Below are 23,567 nucleotides of genomic sequence, written 5' to 3' on the forward strand. Positions count from 1 at the left end.
ACATAGTTTTTAAAATAAAAGTGAAGGAAACAAAAACAAGCTGACATCAGCAAATTACTCAAAAGTAACCTTTGAGGATGAAATTGTATGGTCAGCATACCTACCACTATTTACATCTCTACTAGAAACAATACAATGAAGTTCTTTCACTATAAAACTCTAAATCAAAGATTCAATTACATATAACATTAACTTGATTAAAGCAATAAAACCTACAAATGAAATTTACAAAAACTTCAAATAATTACAACTAATTTTCTTGAAGGAATAGATGTATCCTATATATATTATGAAAGCCAAATTATACTACATCTTACCTACAGTTGGTATTTATTAAATGAGAAAAGAAAGAAAAGGGATATCTGATTATACACCTACCATATTTCATTCCATAAACATTCTGGCTAATCAAAGTTTTACTAAACAAATATCTGTATTAAGATGGTAATTAACATTCTAGTAACTTTTATTTTTCTTAGCTAACTTTTGTGTATACAAATAGAAAAATATATGCTGAATATAATTTAAGTGTATATATTAGAAGCTATTTAATGTAGTAAGATGAAATTTTCATATGACCAGTAAGTCATGTATTCAGTTAATTTCATTAAATGTTAACTCACAGGGCTAGAGGTATAGTTTGGTGGTTAGAGCACCTGCCTTGCAGTGCAGTCTGGGCAGTGGTAAGTAGGAAAAAATGAGGGAGGGGGTAACAGTGTTTAAAAAGAAATGTACTCATTACCTTACTTGTGTAACTGTAATCCCCCAGTTCATCACCTTTACAATAAATTTCAAAAAATTAAGTGCATTTATTACCTCCACTATAAAATTCTCCAGATCTAATTCACAAAACATACTTAAACATAATAATAGAGTTTTTACAACATACAACATCTGGCTGCTGTTTCCAAATATCAAAAGTTCTGTTATTAAGAACCTACAGTTTGGATAAAAAGGATGTTTGTTTAATACAAGATATAAATTATGTTTCAACTCACTGGCCATTCTTTACTTCTTCTAAGAAGTCTCTCTAAGTCCTCAGCCTATTAATTAATTGGGCTGATGTTTCTTTGAGGGTTTATTTTTCTGGCCATCAAAGAAATGTAAATTAAAACAACACTGAGATTACACCTCATCCCAATTAGAATGGCCATTATCAAGAAAACTAACAATAACATGCTGACAGGGATGTGCCTAAAGGGGAACTCTATTACACTGTTGGTGAGAATGTAAACTTGTTCAGACACTCTGGAAAGCAGTAAGAAGATTCCTCAAAAGACTAAACATAGAGCTTCCCTATGACAAAGCAATTCCATTCCTGGGCATTTATCCAATTGACCACAAACCAGGCCACACTACAGCCACCAGAACAACCATGTTCCCTGCATTGTTGTTTACCAACAACAATGGGAGAACCCCATCCCTCCTACCTACTCTCCATGAAGGATAGCAAGTAGCCTTACCAGATAGCACCTGCCAGAAACCAGTAATCACCTGTATCTTTAATCACCTGTCAATCACGTGACTGTGTGTCAGCAAAAGGACCCCAGTCTCTGAGGTCATTTCTGCATCTACTGTGGCCACACCTCCTCCTCACCTTTCCCTATATAATCTCTCTCTAGTTCTCTCTCTGCACACCTACCTCTGGTGCAGGCCAGCAGTGTGATTCTCCTAATAAACTCTCTTCTGCCTGAATTGCATGTTGGTGTCCTTTCAGCAACCCTTACAGCCAAGATATGGAATCAACCCAGATCTAGTATACAGATATATATATAATATAGAATTCTACTCATCCATCAGAAAGAATGATATTGTACCATTCATAAGGAAATGGAAAAACTTTGAAAAAATTAAATAAAGTAAAATAAGCCAGACCCAAAGAAACATACATTGCATGGTTTCCCTCATTTATATTAGCTAGAATGTGCCTATAAATCTACAAGTAAACAAATGATTTAAAAAAAAAAAAACACTGGGATATGATACATTACACAGATCTCTAGGCATTCACACACAGTGAGACCAAAAGATCACAGTCTTTTTTTTTGGCAGGGGGGAAAGGAGGGTCCGGTTGTGGGGCCTGAACTCTGGGCCTGGGCACTGTCCCTCAGCTCTTCAGCTCAAGGCTAGCACTCTACCACTTGAGCCACAGTGCCACTTCTGGCTTTTTTCTTTTTGATTATGTGGTGCTGAGGAATCGAACCCAGGGCCTCATGCATGCAAGGCTAGCGGTCTACCACTGAGCCACCTTCCCAGCCCAAGGATGACAATCTTAAAAGAGGAATACAAAGCCTTAACACATATGTGCATCTGATCGTATAAGATAATATTTATCAAAATGAACTCCAGGTGTGGAAACAAGAGGTTTTTCCCTTTGTTGCTGTTTTGTTTTCCTTTTGTCTTGTTTATGTCTTTGGAAGGGTAAATGGGGGTACAAAAATGGTGAGACAGGGTGAACAAATGAATCAGTGATACTCAGTAGACATTATGTTAAACATGAACTACATAACTTGAGGATGGGGATGAGGGAAAAACTGGGAGTGAGGAAAGGGTTAACACTGTTCAAAGAAATGTACTCTTTATCTGACCTATATTACTGCAACCCTTCTGTACATCTCTTGTACAATAACAATAAAAAGTGCATACAAAAAGAACAGTTGAAAATAAATTATCAAAAAGCCACTCTACCAAAACATCTTACTTTTTTTTTATATTTCAAAAAAAGGCAAGTAAGCCAGGTGGCTCACACCTGTAATCCTAGCTACTAGGGAGGCTGAGATTTGAGGATCATGGTTCAAAGTTAGCCCCAGCAGGAAAGCCAGTGAGACTCTTATCTCCAATTAACCACCAGAAAACCAGAAATGGAGCTGTGGCTCAATGGGATAGAATGCTAGCCTTGAGCAAAAAAGCTTAGGGACAGCACCCAGGCCCTGAGTTCAAGGGACAAAAAAATAAAATGTTGGCCGGGCTCTGGTGGCTCATGCCTGTAATCCTAGATACTCAGGAGGCTGAGATCTGAGGATCGAGGTTCAAAGCCAGCTGGGGCAGGAAAGTCCGTAAGACTCTTATCTCTAATACACCACTAGAAAACCGGAAGTGGTTCTGTGGCTCAAGTGGTAGAGCACTCGCCTTGAGCTGAAGAGCTGAGGGACAGTGTCCAAGCCCAGAGTTCAAGCCCCATGACCGACCAAATCAATCAATAAATAAATAAACAAACAAACAAATAAATAGTCAAAATCCCATGTTGGATAGCATGGCAACAGATCCACAAATCAACTCGTAGGTGTCAAAACTGTTTTTGTAAGTAAATTCATGAATCCTGAACATTATTATGGACACCTAACAAAATATAAAGCCTTCTTTTTAGTTTCGATAATATTTTCTTTTATTGTGAGTCTCTAGTAATGAAAGATGAAGCCCAAAATGGCCACTTCACTTGTTCTTTTCCCAGAGTCAGGTAAGTCAATACCAACCAGGCCCTTACTCCTTGTTTCTAATCATGTGTAAAAAGAGAGGGAGATTTAATTTTTTAAACCAGAGTGCAAACAACAAACATTTAAAAGAACTGTAGCATGTAAAATCTTTACAACAGTAATAAAATATTTTCATCTTTAATATTTTCACTTGATCTGAAATGTTTTAGGCCATAATCTATTTCATAGTAAATAAATTTTCATGACTCACTTACTCAATCTTTCTTGAATTTCTACCATCAAAAGCACTCACTGATGTTAAATGTTGTTTTAAACATGTTTGAAGGATAAGACAGCATTAAAAATAGCTGCAAAAAAAAAAAAGGCTGCAAGTTTCTGAAAAGGAGGTAGTAAGAAATGGAAGTTGTGGGAAACAATATTAGGAACTCCTAATATTGTTATGGTTCAAGCACTTGTATTATAAGCACAACAAAATAAATTTTAACCTTAAGACGCATTAAGAATTATGTACAGCTCTTGGAATATAGACGTAAATCCTCAACATGGCCAGCCTATGAGTGCTACTTGGCTTTCTACTCCATCTCACACACCTTTCCATACTTTCCCTCTCTTTTCTTCAGTCACAATGGCCTTCATCCAGTTTCTAAATATTCTACAATCTTTCCTACCCAAGACTCTTTTGTGCTATTTCCTCTGTGTAGAACAATCTTTTGTTTCACATTTCAACCTCAAAATCAATTACTCAGAGAAAAAGAAACTGTATCTCTCATAACAAAGTAGTTCTAAGACACTTTAGTCATTTAAAATTATTTTAATAGAATTCACCAGCATAATATGAATTTTATCATACTATAAAGAAATATATTCCTAGGGCTGGGAAGGTGGCTCAGTGGTACAGTGCTTGCCTTGCATGCCTGAGGCCCTGGGTTCGATTCCTCAGCACCACATAAGCAAAAAGAAAAAAGCCAGAAGTGGCGCTGTGGCTCAAGTGGTAGAGCACTAGCCTTGAGCTGAAGAGCTGAGGGACAGAGCCCAGGCCCAGAGTTCAGGCCCCACGACTGGACCCAAAAAAATATTATATATATATATATATATATATATATATATATATATATATATATATATATATTCCTAGTAGGGCACTGATGGTTCGTGCCTCTAATCCTAACTACTCAGGAGGCTGAGATCTGAGGTTTGTGGTTCAAAGCCACCATGAACAAGAAAGTACCTGAGTCCCTTATCTCCAATTAACCACCTAATAGCTAAATATAAATCTGTGGCCCAAGTGGTAAAGAATTGACATTGAGGGAAAAAAAAAAAAAGCTGAGAGGCAGCACCAAAGCTCTGAGTTCAAGCCCCAGGACCAGCACAAAAAAATAAAAAGCTGCAGATAATGTTAGAAATACACACATAAAGCAACAGTCACAAACCAAAACATATATTCCTGTTATTTTTTATTTGCTTATTTTTAAGGTGTATCAACTATAACATATACCCAGAAATGTATATTCTTTACTACTAGTCTATTAATGAAATACTGCTGGCCAATAAATTCACATATGTGTATCATAAGGTTTCTTAAAGACTTATACTACTTGCAGTATTCTCTTCAGTGTCAAGAAATAAGTCATTCTGGTGGCAGATGATCCATCCATCCCATTCAACTCAGAATATTTCACATTATGAAAGTGTTATGACCTAATAAACAAGTCTAGATTCCAAAATCCATTTCTTGATGACCTCATGTAAGAGGACAAGAGAAGGGCCATAAAAAGAGTTGCCCTTTCTTAAGTTCTGCATTTTTAATGTACAACAAGCTTCCTCTGGCATATGAATGTAGGTGAAGACACATAATTTGTAGAATAATAGGCACTAATATTACATGCTGCTTCAGTTCTGTCATTTTTCCAATCCATCAAATTGATTAATGCTATAATAACTCTATGCAAACCTATCATTTGTACACTAATGAAGTCAACTCAGTTTATCCTTAGGCAACTAGATTCCAAAAAGCTTATAGATGTCATCTCTTTAGCCCAGCAAAACTATTTAAACAGTATAATATGAAAGGAATAAAAAACATGCATATCTTATGTCCAAATTTGGATGGCCTTCTGCCAAAGGTGTAAATGCAAATACTACTAAAATAGCAAAATGCTCTAAGAGCACTTGGCAGTTCTTAAACAGGTACAAGTTATTACAAGACATATGGAAAAAAGAAGAAATAAATTTGCTAAGCTGACATAGATGCTATACTGATAATCTCAATGAAAACATACATAAATTTAAAGCCATATAGTTTTAGGCAATTACAATATTAACGTTTCATTTGAAATACATTTAAATATGACTAGATTTAAAATATAATATAGGACTATTTTCTATAAATAGAAAAACCAATATTATACAATATGACCACATCAGTATTCCTCAATAAATATAAAAACAGGGGAAGAAAATCCTCAGACTCCTTAAAATATACTAAAGCAATTTAACTGAAAACAGATTATTAAATGTCCAAAATGTGCCTCTGACCATAAAAATAAGATAAAGGTAAAGTGAAATTGGTCAGGATAAACTGTTTACATGTCTATAAATACCACAATGAACCTCACTTTATAAAACTAATGCATGTTAATAAATATTAAAAGATAAATACGCCATATAAATTATACCATATGGTCTAAATTCATTGAATGAGTGAGAGGCAAGGACAGAAGTGAGAACAGTGGTTGTCAATCATTTACAACACAGTAAATAAATGCAGGTGGTGAGGGGGGAAAAATTTGGATCTTGAAGTCAGACACACATGGGTTTTCCTCCTAATTCTGTAACTTACTGAGTAACCTTGGCAAGTTTAACCTTTTTTGCCTCAACTATCTTACTAGAAAAAGTGGTAAATATAAGGTGTCTCATAAAGCTGTTGAAAGAATAAAACTAGATAAATGCTATAAATCCCCTATATAATTGTTGATTTAAACACTAAATCAGGAGTATGTATAAAACCTATAGAAATATTCTTGAAGAAATAACTAAATCTGCCTGAGGAAGATAGGAAGTTACAAAGGAGATGAAATCTAAATCTAGTCCAAGCAACATTTGGAAGAAAGGCAGATAGAAGGTGGGGAGCAAGGAGAGATATGAAGATGTTGGGTGAACATCTACCCCTACTAATTCAGTCTTAGGAATGGAAGATAAAATGCTTCAGCAAAGGCTTCCTGAATTAGCCATCTCCCTACAGATTTCTATAAGATAATCTACTCTTTATTGAAATTACCTATTTCAATAAATGTATCCTACCCAAGAATCTAAGCTTACCAAAGGCAAGAATTGTGTTATTCATGTTTGTACCTGTAGCATCTGTCAGAGGACATAACACAAATTATTTAATTTAATTTCATTGTGATGTACAGAGGGTTTACAGTTACATAGGGTAGTAAGTACATTTTTTGTTGAACATTGTTACCCCCCTCCCTCATTTTTCTCCCACTATCCCTCCCTGCCCCAACTCCCTCCTCCCCCGCCACAAGTCATAAAGTTCATTTCCAACCTACTGTCTTGTGAATATTGCTGTTGCACTGGTTCACCCTTTATCCTTGTTTCACATTTTTGTTATTCTCCTTCCTTTCCCCAAATCAGATAAACGTATACATAAGTCACAAGGTACCAGAATCAAAAACAGTGACTACAGGAGGTAAACCAAAGGGGTGAAAAAAAAAAAAGAAAAAGAAAAAGAAAAAGCTTCATACAGTACATTAAAAACAACATCATCAATAACAACAAAAAAAAACTCAACTTCTTGTTTCCATAACTTGGAATTCATTTGAATTCGCATCATTTCACATGGTCATATGTACATAGTTATGGAACTATTGTGATGCTCTATTAGGACTATGCTAGACATATACTAATTATTACAAATGAGGGAAACCAAGAAGCCTATGTTTCTTTGGGTCTGGCTTACTCCAAGTCTTTCCATTTCCTTACAAATGTGAAGTCATTATTTCTGATACACACACACACACACACACACACACACACACACACACACACACACACACCACACCACACCACACCACACCACACCACATTTTCTTGATCCATTCATCTACTGAGGGGCATCTGGGTTGGTTCCATTTCTTAGCTATGGTAAATAACACTGCAGTGAACATAGTTGTACTGATGGTGTTAGTGTGGCCTTGTTTATGATCATTTGGGTAAATGCCCAGGAGTGGGATTGCTGGGTCACAGGGGAGCTCTATGTTTAGTCTTTTGAGGAACCTCCATACTGCTTTCTAGAGTGGTTGAACCAGCTAACATTCCCACCAACAGTGTAGTAGGTTCCCTTTGGCCACATCCCTGCCAGCATCTACTATTTATTACTTGATTTCTTGATAATGGCCATTCTAACTGGAGTGAAGTTGAATCTCAATGTGGTTTTGATTTGCATTTCTTTTATGGCCAGAGATGTACATTTCTCCATGTGTCTATTGGCTATTCTTATTAATAGGGTGGTTGGTTGAGGATTTTTTATTGGGGAGTTTAATTTTTTGAGCTCTATGTTTTTTTTGTTTTTTGGTTTTTTTTGCTGGTAGTGGGGTTTGAACTCTGGACCTGGATGCTGTCCCTCAGCTCTTCAGCTGAAGGCCAGCACTCTTCCACTTCAGCCACAGTACCATTTCCGGTTTTCTGAGTGGTTTATTGGAGACGAGTCTCACGGAGTTTACAGCCTGGCTGGCTTTGAACCTCGATCCTCAGATCTCAGCCTCCTGAGTAGCTAGGATTACAGGCGTAAGCCACTGCCTGGCTTCTATGTATATTTTTGATATGAGGTCCTTGTTTGTTGTATAACTAGGGAAGATCTTCTCCCAGTCTGTGTGTGGGCTTTCTATTTATCTTGCTAGCTATGGTCCTTTGCCATAAAGAAGTCCTGCAGTTTAATGCAACCCCACTTATCTAGCCTTTCTTTGATTTGTTGGACATAACACAAATTAAATATTTGTAAGTATATTCTGTAAAAATGTAAGCAGAAGTTTTTCTATGTAAAGCTTGAAAGATATCTGGCACTAAAACATGCTGTAACTCTGAAAGTAAAATCTCTGAACCAAATTAAAGAAGCTAACATCTCAACAACTAAATTCAACAGCAAAAACTCAAAAACTCACTTTTTCTCCGAATTGTTCAATGGCTCCTAACCAGAGGGAATTCAAGGCCAGCCTCAGCTATTATATAGTGAATTCTAGGCCAGTTTCTCTCCAAAACAAATAAAAAGAAGTTCTTAGAGATAAAAATATATAATCAGCACAAAAAGTTGCAATATAAACACAATGAAATGCATTTTATGGTCTCTATTTTGCTTAACACAGTTATAGTCAATGGGGATTGTCATAACAAAAATGGTTGTTTTATTGAAAAGAACCTTTCTTTTCATTAACCAATCAGATTTCATTTTTATTACTGAGGTAAAAAATGTTCAAAACCATGGTTCATTTAGAGCATACAAAGTAAGGAAAGTATTCAAGAATAGAGAAGATCATTTACAAAGCAATAAAAAATTAAAGCATGCATTTCTCTTACTGGCAAGGCAAATACATTTTCTTCTACATAGGAATGAGTATAGTTAAATTTGCTGAATATTGTAACTTCTGTCTTTGAACCAAAAAATGAAAAGCCTGAATGTAATTCATCTGTCTCTATTTAATATCTTCAGTCCGTCTGAAAACTGCTTAAGACATCTTTTAATGTTTGAAATATGTTAAGTTTGATGATGTTTTCTTTCCATTTTCTTTACGCTAACAATAATAATTCAAAAGTCCAAAATTTTTCAAAGTCCAAAATTTTTCACAGAAAAAAAAAAAACAGACAATTTTTACAGGGCATTCATCACCAAAATCTTTTATGTTCAAAGCTAAAAATCATGGGGTTAAGGGTCCATATTTCAGTGGCTCTGGAATAGACCTCCAGCACCAAAAGCAAAAATATCAAAGCATGAAATTATAATAAACCTTACAAGAAAATTAAAACTCGTGTGTGTGTGTGTTGTGTGTGTGCACGCACACACGAATGCACACTTTGCTGGAGACCAAACCCATAGCATCACACTTGCTAGACAGTGTTCTACCACTGAACTACATTCCCAGCCACACAGTGCCAGTTTTGACTGAACTTGCTTTCAAGATACTTACATATAGGTCCCATAGAATACTGTAAAACTACTTTCCGAGCTCATATTAGAGATGAATGCCACTGCTAAAATAAACTCATTAATAAATTAGAGTACCCAGATACTCACATGAAATAAACAGAATTTCCCAAGTACTATTTCTTAACCTGTGTAGTTAAATTAGTTTCTACAAAAAGACTAGAATATAGCACAGTTGCAGAGCAATTGCCTAGTATAGCTCAAGACCTTGAGTTTGACTTCTAGCACCACAAATAAAATTAAATAACAAAAGACATATTGCACAGATATCAAAAGATTACTAAATTACAAGTATGCTAAACTTAACATGTTTAAAGTACAGCAAAGCATCGAGGTACAAATTCAGGAAAGCCTTTGAAATGTAACATCTTCAAAAGACCCTTTTACTTTAAAGTGAGTGGTCTTGAGCAATAAAATATAGAAATTTCTGTTTATTAAATATTTATTTGGGGGCTGGGAAGGTGGCTCAGTGGTAGAGTGCTTGCCTTGTATGCATGAGGCCCTAGGTTCGATAAGCAAAAAGAAAAAAGCCGGAAGTGGCACTGTGGCTCAAGTGGTAGAGCACTAGCCTTGAGCTGAAGAGCCGAGGGACAGTGCCCAGGCCCAGAGTTCAGGCCCCACGACCAGACCCAAAAAAAATTTTTTTTATTTTATATAACTTCATATATATTACATACACATTATAAGTATATATATATGATATATTACTCTCCTTTAATAAATATGGAAACTAAACACCAGAAAGCTCTACCCAAGAGAGTAGGACAAAAAATAAAGCTAGTCTTACATCTCAGTTCTTACTTCAAAGACCATATTCATTAATATTTATTCTCTTCAATTTCCTGATCTAAAAAAATAATATCTATGAAACAAAATCAAACTACTGTTAGCAATTATATAAATAAACCATTTAGCCCACTAGCTCAAAAAATGGAAGCTTACTCTCATTGCCAGTAATCAACTGTGGCAAAGTCTAACAGGCCTCTACCGCAAGTTTCCGTGTGTGTGTGTGTGTGTGTGTGTGTGTGTGTGTGTGTGTGTGTGTGTGTGTGTGTGTGTGTGTGTGTGTGTGTGTGTGTGTGTGTGTGTGTGTGTGTGTGTGTGTGTGTGTGTGTGTGTGTGTGTGTGTGTGTGTGTGTGTGTGTGTGTGTGTGTGTGTGTGTGTGTGTGTGTGTGTGTGTGTGTGTGTACTGGGGCTTGAACTCAGGACCTAGACACTACCCTGAGCTTTTTGCTCAAGGCTAGTACTCTTATCACTTTAGCCACAGCTCCACTTCCAGCTTTTCTGGTAATTAATTGGAGATAAAAGTCTCATGGACTTTACTGCCTGGGCTGGTTTTGAAGTGCAATCCTCAGATCTCAGCTTCCTGAGTAGTTAGGATTACAGGCATGAGGCACAGGTACCTGGCAACAAGTTTCAATTTTATAATGAAGATAAACATGATTAAAATGAGAGATGAGTATAAAAGGGAAACTGCACAGGGTGGATCAGTGGAAGGGGAAAAAAGAAGAGATCTGAGGGGTAAAGAGAATACAAATAATGAGTGCATATATATAACATTTATAATTATATTTAAAAACTGTATGTATATGTGTGCATGAATATTAGTATAATGAAACCCAGTTAAAAGAAAATAAAAGATGGCCAGGCGCTGGTGACTCATGCCTGTAATTTTAGCTATTCAGAAAGCTGAGATATGATGATCGCAGCTCAAAGCCAGACCAAGCAGGAAAAGTCCGTGATACTCTTCTCTCCAATTAACCACCAGAAAACTAGAAGTGGCACTGTGGTTCAAACTGGTAAAGCATTAGTCTTCAGCAAAAGAGCTCAGGGACAGTGCCCAAGCCCTGAGTTCAAGCCCAATAACAGACAAAAAAAATAATAATAATAAGTAAAAATAAGTAAAATAGGTACAAGTAGCCAAGGTAAGATTAGAGCATATTCGATCAGCAAGAGTAGGAAGAGTCCGCTTAGTTGTTTTTAAAAAAATCATGATAGGGCCTGGGAAGGTGGCTCAGTGGTAGAGTGGTGTCTTGCATGCATGAGGCCCTGGGTTCAATTCCTCAGTACCACATAGGCAGAAAAAAACCGCAAGTGGAGCTGTGGCTCAAGTGTTAGAGCATTAGCCTTGAGCTGAAGAGCTCAAGGAGACCACCCAGGCCCAGAGTTCAGGCCTACAAAAAAAAAAAAAACATGATAAATATGACCAAAAGCACACATTTAAAGATGGGAAATAAATTCCTTAGAATAATTTGTTTTTTAAAGATAAATTACAAAATAATTCTGATAATTAAATTAACTTTTTTATTGCCTCTATTTAGGTGTACTACAGGGATGTTTCACAACAGGTTTGAGTGAGAAAAAAATAGCCATTTTGTAGTACTGATGACCTGTAATTGGAGCTACTTAGGCAGAGGGTCTGGAAGATTAAGGTTCCAAGAAGGTAAGGCAGAAAAGCCATGAGACTTTGCCCCATCCAGAAAAAAAAGCAAGTATGAAGGAAGTTCAAGTTGTAAAGTACCAGCCACCAAGCAGGAGGCCCTAAACACAATCCTCAGTACTATTAAAAAATAAAAATAAGCGGGTGCGGGTGGCTGAGATCTGACGATCACGGTTCAAAGCCAGCCCGGGCTGGCTTTTACCTCCAATAAACCACTAGAAAACCAGAAATGGCGTTGTGGCTCAAATGGTAGAGTGTTCGCCTTGAGCTGAAGAGCTGAGGGATAGTGCAGCGCCCAAGCCAAGTTCAAGCCCTACAACTGACCAAAAAAAAAAAAAGAATTAAGTCCTAAGTCCTCACCAAGTTTAGACACTTCAATCAACACCTGATCCTGAAATTGCACTTTTTTCCTCCTGCATCTTCCAATCCTGATTTCCAGTCTTATGCCTTTTGTACTTGCCAGCCCCCATAATAACAGCTGAGCTATTGTGTATGTACAGACAGATATACTACTGCTTCCATTTGAACTGACAGATACCACACCCTAAATATCAATCAGAAATAGACATAGTTTCTTTGACACAATATAAACATTTAAAAATAACTATCTCATTATAGACATGAAGAGCTCCCAATGATATATTACAAATAGGTTATAAAATGTGTACATTGTTATTTAAAATGTAAATACATTTTTAATTTAGGAAAAGGAATGCTATGGGTTTGTCCACCAACACTTTAAGTATTTGAGAAGAGAATGGTGGTATAATTTTAAATGATCGTTACTTTATTCCTTATATTTCTGTTTTATTTTCATTTTATAGGATGACTTTACATCAGCAACAGCAGCATTAGAAAAACACAACTCTAACCTTTTTCTCATTTAACAGGAAAAAATATTAGATTGACTTACATATTCAAATGGTACACAGAGTCTTTTTTTTGGAGAGGGAGGGGGTCCAGTCATGGGGCCTGAACTCTGGGCCTGGGCACTGTCCCTCAGCTGTTCAGCTCAAGGCTAGCACTCTACCACTTGAGCCACAGCACCACTTCCAGATTTTTTTTCTGCTTATGTGGTGCTGAGGAATCGAACCCAGGGCCTCAAGCATGCAAGGCAAGCGATCTACCACTGAACCACCTTCCCAGCCCTACACAGAGTCTTAACAAAGAAACAGAAGCTATCTCAGTAAAGTGGACTCTTCAGGCAAAGGGCAGTATGTGCCAAGGATGGGCACAACAAATAGTTTAGAAAAGTTAGAGTTCAAGGAATGACCAGAAATAAGGCTAGAGTTAGTCATGGAAGATCTTATATGCCATGCTGCTCTACTAATGCGGTTCAAAGCCAGCCCAGGCGGGAAATTCCTTGAGACTCTCCAATTTACCACCATAAAGGCAGAAGTGGATATGTAGCTTAAGTGGTAGAGCTCCAGCCTTGAGCAAAAAAAGCTAAGAGACAGCATCCTAAGTTCAAGCCCCAGTACTGGCATAAATAAATGAATAATAAGATAAAAATAAAAGCAGGGGCTGGGAAGGTGGCTCAGTGGTAGAGTGCTTGCCTTACATGCATAAGGCCCTGGGTTCAATTCCTCAGCACCACATAAGCCAAAAAAGTCAGAAGTGGCATTATGGCTCAAGTGTTAGAGCACTAGCCTTGAGCTGAAGAGCTGAGGGACAGTGCCCAGGCCCAGAGTTCAGGCCCCACGACCAGCAGAAATAAAACAAAAATAAAAAAATAAAAGCAAAATTAGGGCATTAATCACTCATGCCTATAATCCTAGCTACTCAGGAGGCTAAGATAGAGGATCTTAATATTACCAGTAAAAGAATATTATGAATAGCCAGGCACTGTTAGCTCACAACTGTAATCCTAACTACTCAGGAGGTTGTTATCAGGACCACAGTTTGAAACCAGCCTAGGCAGGAAATTCCATGAAACTCTTATCTCCAATTAAGCACCAAAAAATATGGAAGTGGACCTACGGCTCAAGTGATTGGTGGAGTGTTAGTCTTGAGTAAAAAAGCTCAGGACAATGCCCAGGCCTGAGTTCAAGCCCCAGGACCAGCACCAAAAAAAAAAAAAAAAAAAGAGAGAGATGGAAGTAGAGCTGTGGCTTAAGTGGTAAAGCACTAGCCTTGAGCACCCAGGTCCTGAATTCAAACCCAGGACTGGCACAAATAATAATAGTAATAATAATAATCTTTTAAATTTAAAGAATTACAATCATTTAAACTACAAATGAAAATATGCCCAACTACAGTAATTCAAATAATTCAGAATTGTATTTCCTCCATCCACTACCAGCACTCTTATCTTTACTACCCCAAAACTCCAAGGGAAAAAGTTATATGTTTTACTCTTTTTCTTAGCTTAAATACACATATTCATTTCTATGTAGAACTTAACAAGTTCATAAAATATATATACACACATATATATATATTCTCCTATAACTTTTAACTTAATATAATCCCAGCTTTTAAGTCATAATATTTAGCAAGTACATCTCATTTCTAGTTATCTATAAAAATTGGGCATGCCATTGTTTTTCCTTTGCTAGTATCAGTATTTGAACTCTGGGTCTAGTGCTTGTGCAGCTTACTTGCTCAACTGATGTTCTACCATTTAAGTCCAGTGTGCTCACACATGTGTGTGTGTGTGTGTGTGTGTGTGTGTGTGTCCATCCTAGGGCTTGAACTCAGGGCCTAAACACTGTCCCTGAGCTCCTTTGCTCAAGGCTAGCAGCACTGAACCACTTGAGCCACAGCTCCACTTCCAGCTTTTTGGTGGTTAAATGGAAATAGGAGTCTTACAGACTTTCCTGCCCAGGCTGGCTTCAAACTATGATCCTCGGATCTCAGCCTCTTGAACAGCTAGGATTAGAGGCATGAGTCACAAGTGCTTGACCCTCCAGCCTAAGTTTTTACAGGTTAATTTCAAGATGGAGTCTCACAAACCTTTCTGTCCAGGCTAACTTTGAACAAACTGTGAATCTCAGCCTCCTGAATAGGTAGGATTACAAAGGTAAACCACTGACATCTGGCTTACTAATACATTTATAATTTTAACTTTTGTAATTGACAAGTGTTTTCGTCTATATATACATTATGGAAAGATTAAATCAAACTACATCTCCATCACTTTTCTAACTTACCATCTTTTGTAATGAGAGCATTAAAAATCTAATCTTTCAGCAATTTTGAAATGCATATTATTAACTATGGTCACCATGAAGGACACTAAAACTTGCTTTTCTGGTCTAAACCAGATTCTGAGCCCTTGATTATCATCTCTTCTTTCCCCAGCCTCTGGCAACCACCTTTTTACTCTCTATTTCTTTTTTTGGGGGGTCCGGTCGTGGGGCCTGAACTCTGGGCCTGGGCACTGTCCCTCAGCTCTTTTAGTTCAAGGCTAGCGCTCTACCACTTGAGCCACAGTGCCACTTCCGGATTTTTTCTTTTTGCTTATGTGGTGCTGGGGAATCGAACCCAGGGCCTCATGCATGCAAGGCAAGCGCTCTACCACTGAGCCACCTTCCCAGCCCTTTACTCTCTATTTCTATATTCCACTGATTTTCTTTATATTCCACATACAAGTTGGCTCATACAAGTAGTTGTCTTCCTCTACCTAATTTCATTTAACATAAAAATGTCCTATTCTATTCACATGGCAAAATTACCTTCTTTTTAAGGCAGTATAGTATTCCATATTGCACATATGCCAATTTTCCTTATCAATTTCATCCACTGATGAACACTAAGGTTGCTTACATGTCTTGGTTATTATGGATAGTGCTAAAATTAATATGGGTACAAAAACCCTTTGGACAAACTTTATAAAATTTCCTGTTTCAAGTGCACCTATTTATTCTGGTGACAATTTCATACTATTCTCATATTTAAAAAAAAAAAACTAGAGAAGTGCTAGAGAATTAAGATAACTCTATTAACTTAAACATAGAATATATGCCTCACCTCCCCATATTCTCAGTATTTTTTTTAATAAATAAAAACCTCAACAAGCCTGTAATCCGAGCTACGCAGGAGGCTGAGATCTGAGGATCGCCGTTCAAAGCCAGCCGGGGCAGGAAAGTCCGTAAGACTTTTTTTTTTTTTTTTTTTGAGAACATACTGTACAGAGGGGCTACAATTACATGGGCAGGATAATGCATAAGACTTTTATCTCCAATAAACCACTAGAAAACCGGAAGTGGCACTGTGGCTCAAGTGGTAGAGCGCTCGCCTTGAGCTGAAGAGCTGAGGGACAGCGCCCAGGCCCAGAGTTCAAGCTCCAGGACCGACAAAAAAAAATAAATAAGTAAACCACCTCAACAAGAAAAGACAATTACAACAAGACAAGACAATTACAGATTGTATATCGGTCATATTCCGTCCTTCGAATCAAAGATAATTTCTTTAACGTTCAGATAAATTCAGACATTTCAATGAATCTTATGGAATGTTGCGTATGGCAGGCCGAATTGTGACGACAAGTGAGGAAAGCACTCGAATTCTGACTGGTAACGACGGTAACGGGTAACGCTCAAGAACAGGCAACAGGACGACTCTTCCACGACAGCCACCTTAAACTTCAGGTCCCACGAGGGAGACCGCCCACACCCCTACCCCGGGCGGCCTTGTGGCCACGCCCCCAGCAGGACCCAGCTCCGCGCCGCCCGGCTCGTGACCACGCCCCCGCCTCAGCCCCGCCCCGGGCCCCCCACGCCCCTGCCGGCCCGGTGAGGGTTGCACGGAGCACCGCGAAGAAAGCGGGCCGACTGCGGCCCCCGAGGCGTGTCCCCGGCACAGCCAGTGCTGCTGCGTCTGCTCGCCCGTGAGGCGAGGGCTGGCGCTCGGGGCCGCCGCCGCCTCCCGGCTTGGCCCCGCACGCAGTGCCGCTCAGAGCGCCCGCCGCGGCCCCGCCCCGCCCCCGGCCGCCAGCGTTACCTGCGATCTGCGACACCAAGGCTTCCGCCACCAGAGACATGTCGGCCAGGGAGCCCCGCGCCCGGCGGCCGGCTCTCTGCAACCCTCGGCGCCCTCCGGCGCAACCTCCACGGCTCCGGGCAGAGCACAAGTCTGGCCGGGCTTCGGCTCAGACTCGCCGAAGCCACTTGGGCAGCAGCCGCGGCTTGGCCCCCAAGGTTACCGCCAGGTCCCGCCGGCGAACTTCCGGCGTAGTGACAGCCGCGCGCCGCGCTTCCGTCCGCCCCGCCCCACGTCCGTCCGACTTCCGGTCTCCCCGCGAACCTGTGCCGGCCAGGGTGCCCGAACCCTGGCGGGCGAAAGAGCCGGAGGGCCGGCGGTCCCATTAGTCTCCCACCTAGGAGACGCGTTGGTTTGGATGGCGTATCTGTAAGCCATTTGGGAACCATGATGCACCCTTAGGGCCTGCTTGAACACCAGGCAATCTAAAGACGTTTGTGGTAGGTATTCTATTTTATCTCTTCGGAACACTGATAGTGTTGTCAGCTCTGGACGAGGACCCTAGCTTGGCTCCCGGACTCCGCGGAGGTCCTCCAGCCCACGGGACTTCCCTCCATTCCACTAAGCCGCCTGCTTGGTTGGTCCATGGACAGATGCTAGTGTTATTTCGTTATTCACACGTGCTTTTCAGGAAGGAGGCCTGAGTGGCCCCTAAGCTGAAAGTTTGTCCTCCCAAACAACCAAAATGAAGCGCGGATTGGGGAAAAACATGTTTGTTTTCATATGTTACAAGTGAAGGGGCAGGAAGAGGAGCAGACACTAAATCCCCAAAATAGATATTTCCCCATTAATCACATCTGAAATTATATGCGTAAGACTGAAGACATCCATTTATATTACAGAATAATATAAAGACATAAAATCTGGGATAGTCTTCAAAGATCATCTGGTTAGCCAAAGCCCTCTTTTGATGAGAAACAGGTTCAGAGATGTGAGGAAACTCATTTAACACAATTGTCTCTAGCATGGGGTGAGGGCCTGGGTTCTATCCCCAGCGTTACAGGGGGGGAAAAAATCAAATAACTGAATTTGTGCAAAAAGAGCCTGGTGTTCTAAGAAGTATTGTTCATAGCCCAAAAATACTCTTTTATTATATCCATAGAGCTCTGAACCTCTATTACATCATTCATAGTCCTGTCTCCTTAGTATATTCATTTCAAAAAGCCAACATACAATACACATTACCACAATCTGGTGGCTTAAAACAACACATATTTATTCTCATAGTTCTAGAAGTTACGTGTCTGAAATCAAGATGTTGGACCATTGCTTTCCCTTGAGGATCTGAGGAAAAATTCTTCCCTAACTCCATAGTGACTCATAGACACATCAGTCTTGCTCCATCATGCAGCATTATCCTTTGTCTTTCTATATGTTTAAATCTCCCTCTGTAGTGGAGACGTGCAGTGAGACCACTCAGTCTGCAGTGAAAAATGTAAAAGATTTTATTGAATGGAAAGTGCTGACACTAGGACCTCACCTGGAGTCAGGATCCCAGGATACGGCCCTGAGTGCCAGCCCATATTGTCTTTTAGGCATTTGGGGCTAGGGCAAGGAAAGGAGGAGATTGGGTGTTGGTTGTAGCCAATGATGGTTACAAGAAATTCACACTTTAAGTTTAAATTTACCTCCCAAGGTTTCGCTGGTGGGAGGGGGGGTGGAATTGGACAAAGGGTGGTGATGGTTCAGCTGGATTAGGGCTCGAATTGTTCAGAAAACAGCAGAAGCAGAATTAAAGAGTTACAGTTTCAACTACTAGCTAAAATAGCTAGTTACCAGGGAAGTCTTATCTACAGAAAGCACAGTTACATTTATATCTTAAAATCATTATCCATTTTATACAATCCAAGTCAAATATTACATTCCATGCTTACTTCATATCACCTCTTCTTATGAAGGCACCAGTCTTGGATAAGAACCAACCTAAGAGTGTATAGACTTTATCTTCACTTGGTTTCATCTGCATATATCCTATTTCCAGGTGAGGTCACATTCACAAATATTAGAGGTTTCTATGTAAACATAGGTTTTTGAGAGAACACTTTCTATCCACTACACTAGATAAGCTTTTTCATGCCAATACTGAAATCTGAACTGTGGACCTTGCACTTGCACAGCTGGAGCTTTCCCACTAGAGTTGGACGTCCAGCCCAGCTTTTCACCAGTTATTTTGAAGATTGACTTTTCTGCCCAGGATGACTTGGAAGTGTGATCCTCTGGATCTCAGCTTCTGGAATATTTAGAATTACAGTGGTGAGCCACCAGCATTCAGTTGATAATAGGCTTCTTTAAGTTAGGTCATATATTTGTATGCTCCTGAGCATACAAGCATATTTAACAAGCATAACAAAGCTTGTTAAATCAAATTTAAATTTGCCCACTAATTTACATGGATATATATATAGAGAGAGAGAGAGAGATCTATATCTATATGTAGATATAGATATAGATATATCATACAAAAGTGCCCAAAGTCAGCATCTTTTCTCTTGCTGAAATTCAGAGTTAACTAGGAACTGTGTATAACAAATACAAGGAAAATAACAGGTGGTTTTTATTTATGTTGAGAGAAATAATACCCATAGCAAATAGTACATGATGCTCCATTTCCTCCTCTTCCTGTTGGTGATATTGTTCAGGTATTTGGTGTAAATGAAAAGTTTTCAGCCCTGTTTGTTCTCTGCAAAGTGAATAATTTTGTAAAAATTAAGATATGGCCCCCTTCAAAGTCTATTAGCATTTTAGTTTGTCACTTTTATAAAGTTTTTACTAGCTTTTGACAGATTTAGTACTCCAAAGAAGAGCCTTTGTGGAAACTTGAGCCAGTCACTAGTATCAAAGATTGGACTGAGAAACCAAGATCAAACAAGTTCAAGGAGGGTAGCTGAGCTATAAAAAAGAAGATGGTGCTAAGAGCCAGAGACTGGAAATACATGCAAAAGAAACAAAACATGGCTAAGACTACACTGTGTCTTCTCAATTTGGATTAAGTATCTGTATCTTGATGAATAAAATGTAGATGAAATGGGAGACTTTAACCTACAATACTGGGTTGGGATTACATCCACCATCAAGTGTCTCAGTCTGTCAGTGATGTTAGCATAAGATGCTTTAGACTGAGTATAACAAATCTCACTTTTGGAAGCTGGCAAATCCTAGGGGGAGGCACCAGCAGATTTAATGTCTGATGAATGGTGTCGTCTTCATGTCCTCAGAAGGGTGAAAGGGGCTAAGAAGCTCCCCCAAGCCTCTTCATAATGACATTAATCCTGCAGTTGAGGGTGGAGTCCTCCAAGAGGCCACACCTCTTAATGATATCATATTGGTGATAATACTTTAACATATGGCTTTAGAGAAGATACCAACATTCAGGCCACAGCAACAAACTTTTTAAGAAAAAAAAAGATCTGCTGGAGGCTCCATCTATACACAACTCATTCTTCACTATAGCTAGGGAAAAACCAGAATCCTCAGCACCATATGGATTTACTTTTTTTTTCTGTGACTGACGGTTCTTTTGCTTCCCACACAGGCAAATTTAGGCTGGAAAGAATGTGTAATGTGGGAGGTCTTTATTACTCAAAATTAAATCCAATAAAATGCAGATGTCCTGACGGTGCCCACAAACAAGCTGTCTTTTTAATAGAGAGCCAACTGGAGAAAATATATGCATCTGTATTAGGATAACTGGCAGATTTAAAACTGAAGATCTGTTTAAGATCACCACAATTAAAAGAAATATAAGAAAACACGCCACTGGAATTTTTAAGAATGAGATTATAAAACAAAAGTGCTAGGGAATCTATATGCTACTAAAAGGATAATCACATAATTACTTAAAATAAAATATTAATGTATGACATTAACAATTTATTTGCCCTAATAAAATCACTTTTCTTGCCAAGCTGTTCTGTCAGAGGATGTTTTCATTTCCCTAATCTAGATTATATACCACACACTAAGTGGGAAAATACACATTTATTGTTACAAATATGTACTTGATTAACATTAAAGTAGCAAGGCATTTTATCTATTTCATTTTTCTCTGACACTATTAATTGTGATTTTTCAAAAGGCATTTACAAAAGTAGAATTTCTTCAAAATTATATATATTAAATTACTATTTGCTTAACAATGAATTTATAAATTAAGACCTGCTTGTTCAGTTATCTCCTCTATCAATATAAATAAATATGAAAATGCACTTAATCCAAATTAAAAAACACTAAGGTAACCATGTTGTGCTCCAACAGCTTTCTGTTCCACTCTTATCAGTCTTTACTTCTTTAAAAACAATGGGGAATTAAAGCAGAACGAAGAAAGTGGAAAAACATCCCAAGCTCCTGGATTGGAAGGATTAACATCATGAAAATGGCAATACTTCCATAGGCCATGCAATACCTATCAATATCCCAACCTCATTCTCCAATGAAATAGAAGAAGCAATCCAAAAATTCATATGAAACAATAAAAGACCCCAAATAGTAAAAACAATCCTTAACAGAAAGAACAGTGCTGTAGGAATATCAATACCAAACTTTAAACTCTACTACAAAGCCTTAGTAATCAAAACAGTTTGGTACTGTCACAAGAACAGACCTGAGGACCAATGGAATAGAACTGAAGACCCAGAAATGAACCCACAGACCTATAGCCACCTAATCTTTGATAAGGGGGCTAAAAAAAAATAGAATGGAAGAAAGACAACCTCTTCAGTAAATGATGCTAGCAAAATTGGTTTAACACCCGTAGAAAACTAAAGCTAGATCCTTATATATCGCCCTGACCAGAATCAACTCCAAATGCACCAAAGACCTCAAAGTCAAAGCAGATATCCTGAAAACATTACAGGAAGGAATAGGAGAAAGTCTAGGGCTCCTTGGCACAGGCGAAATTTTCTTAATAAAGACCCAGAAACAACAAATCAAAGGTTGGACAAATGGGATTGCATGAAACTGCAGAGCTTCTGCATGGCAGAGATCAATAGAAAGTCCACGGATTAGCCACACAATGGACAAGGGTCTCATATCTAAAATATGCTTAGAACTCAAAAAATTAAATCCCCAACAACAAAACCTCAAACAACTGCCCCATTAATAAATGGGCTGAAGACTTAGAGACTTCTCTGAAGAGGAAATAAGAATAGCCAATAGACACATGAAAAAATGCTCAACTTCTCTAAGCCATAAAAGAAATGTAAATCAGAACAACATTGAGATTCCACCTCATTCCAGTTAGAATGGCTATAATCAAGAAATGTAATAACAGATGCTGGAGGGGATGTGGACAGAAGGGAACCTTACTGCATTGTTGGTCGGCGTATAAACTTGTTCAACCACTTTGGAAAGCAGTATGGAGGTTCCTCAAAAGACTACGCGTAGAGCTTCCCTATGACCCAACAATCCCACTTTTGGGCATTTATCCAAACAATCACAAGGCCATATTAAAGCTACCAGCACAACTATGTTTATCACAGCATTATTCACCATAGCTAAGATATGAAACCAACCCAGATGCCCCTCAGTAGATGAATGGATCAAGAAAATGTGGTATATGTACACAATGGAATTCTATGCCTCCATCAGAAAGAATGATATTGCCCATTTGTTAGGAAATGGAAAGACTTCGAAAAAATTATAGTAAGTGAAGTAAGCCAGGCCCAAAGAAACATAGGTCCTTATCTGCAATAACCAGTATACATTTAGGACAAGCACAAAAGGTCAAAAACTATGTACATATGACCATATAAGATGATGCTAAGTGAAATGAACCCCAAGATAAGGACACAAGAGGTTTTATCTTTCTCACTGTTGGTTTTAATGTACTTATAATGTACTATGTGATTTTTTTATTCTTTTGTATATTCTTCCCCCATGGTATAACCCCTGCTTTCACTTTATTTGATCCAGGTGTCCTGTATCTTGTATATACATTTTTCTAATTTGGGGAAGGGAAGGCAAATAACAAAATGCTGTAACAAGGATACAGGTTGAGCCATTTTAATAATGAGATGTACAAGACACTATGTTGAAAATGAACTTTACAACTTTTGGGGGGGGAGGGAAGAGTTAGGGAGGTGGGGAGGGAAGGGATGGTAGGGGAAAACAAAGGAGGGAGTAACAATGCTCAAGAGGAAATGTACTCATTACCTTACTCATGTAACTGTAACCCCTCTGTACAGTATCTTCACAATAAAACATATATATTTTTTTTAATGGGGAAGAGCCAGAAGAGCCACTGGTGGCTCACGCCTCAAATCCTAGCTACTCAGAAAGCTGAGATCTCCAGTTCTAGGTTCAAAGCCAGCCCAGAGTCCATAAGACTCTTATTTCCAATTAACTACAAAAAAGCTAGAAGTGGATTGTGTCTCAAGTACTAGAGCACTAGCCTTAAGCAAAAGTTAAGGGACAGCATCCAGGTCTTAAGTTCAAGCCCCAGTACTGGCACACACACACATACACAAACACACACACACACAGAGAATCGTAACCCCTTTGTACAACTGC

The 23,567-nt window shown here is 38.7% G+C and overlaps 1 protein-coding gene across 2 annotated transcripts in view; it reads right to left on the bottom strand.

The window, feature by feature from the left end:
* The window catches only part of Mtx2 (metaxin 2), a 49,987-nt gene extending 32,881 nt beyond the window's left edge, over positions 1-17,106 (bottom strand). The window contains exon 1 of one of the 2 annotated variants that reach the window (XM_070020402.1): positions 17,022-17,106. In XM_070020402.1, the coding sequence (XP_069876503.1) occupies positions 17,022-17,061 (40 nt within the window). In that variant the 5' untranslated portion in view covers positions 17,062-17,106. Of the gene's footprint in view, positions 1-5,033; positions 5,063-17,021 lie in introns of those variants that run through there. The other variant, XM_070020408.1, reaches the window with a different exon arrangement.
* Positions 17,107-23,567: the final 6,461 nt, after the last annotated feature.

The sequence above is a fragment of the Dipodomys merriami genome, unplaced genomic scaffold, assembly GCF_024711535.1.
Source record: "Dipodomys merriami isolate MVZ:Mamm:240054 unplaced genomic scaffold, mDipMer1.0.p SCAF_1, whole genome shotgun sequence".
NCBI lineage: Eukaryota > Metazoa > Chordata > Mammalia > Rodentia > Heteromyidae > Dipodomys > Dipodomys merriami.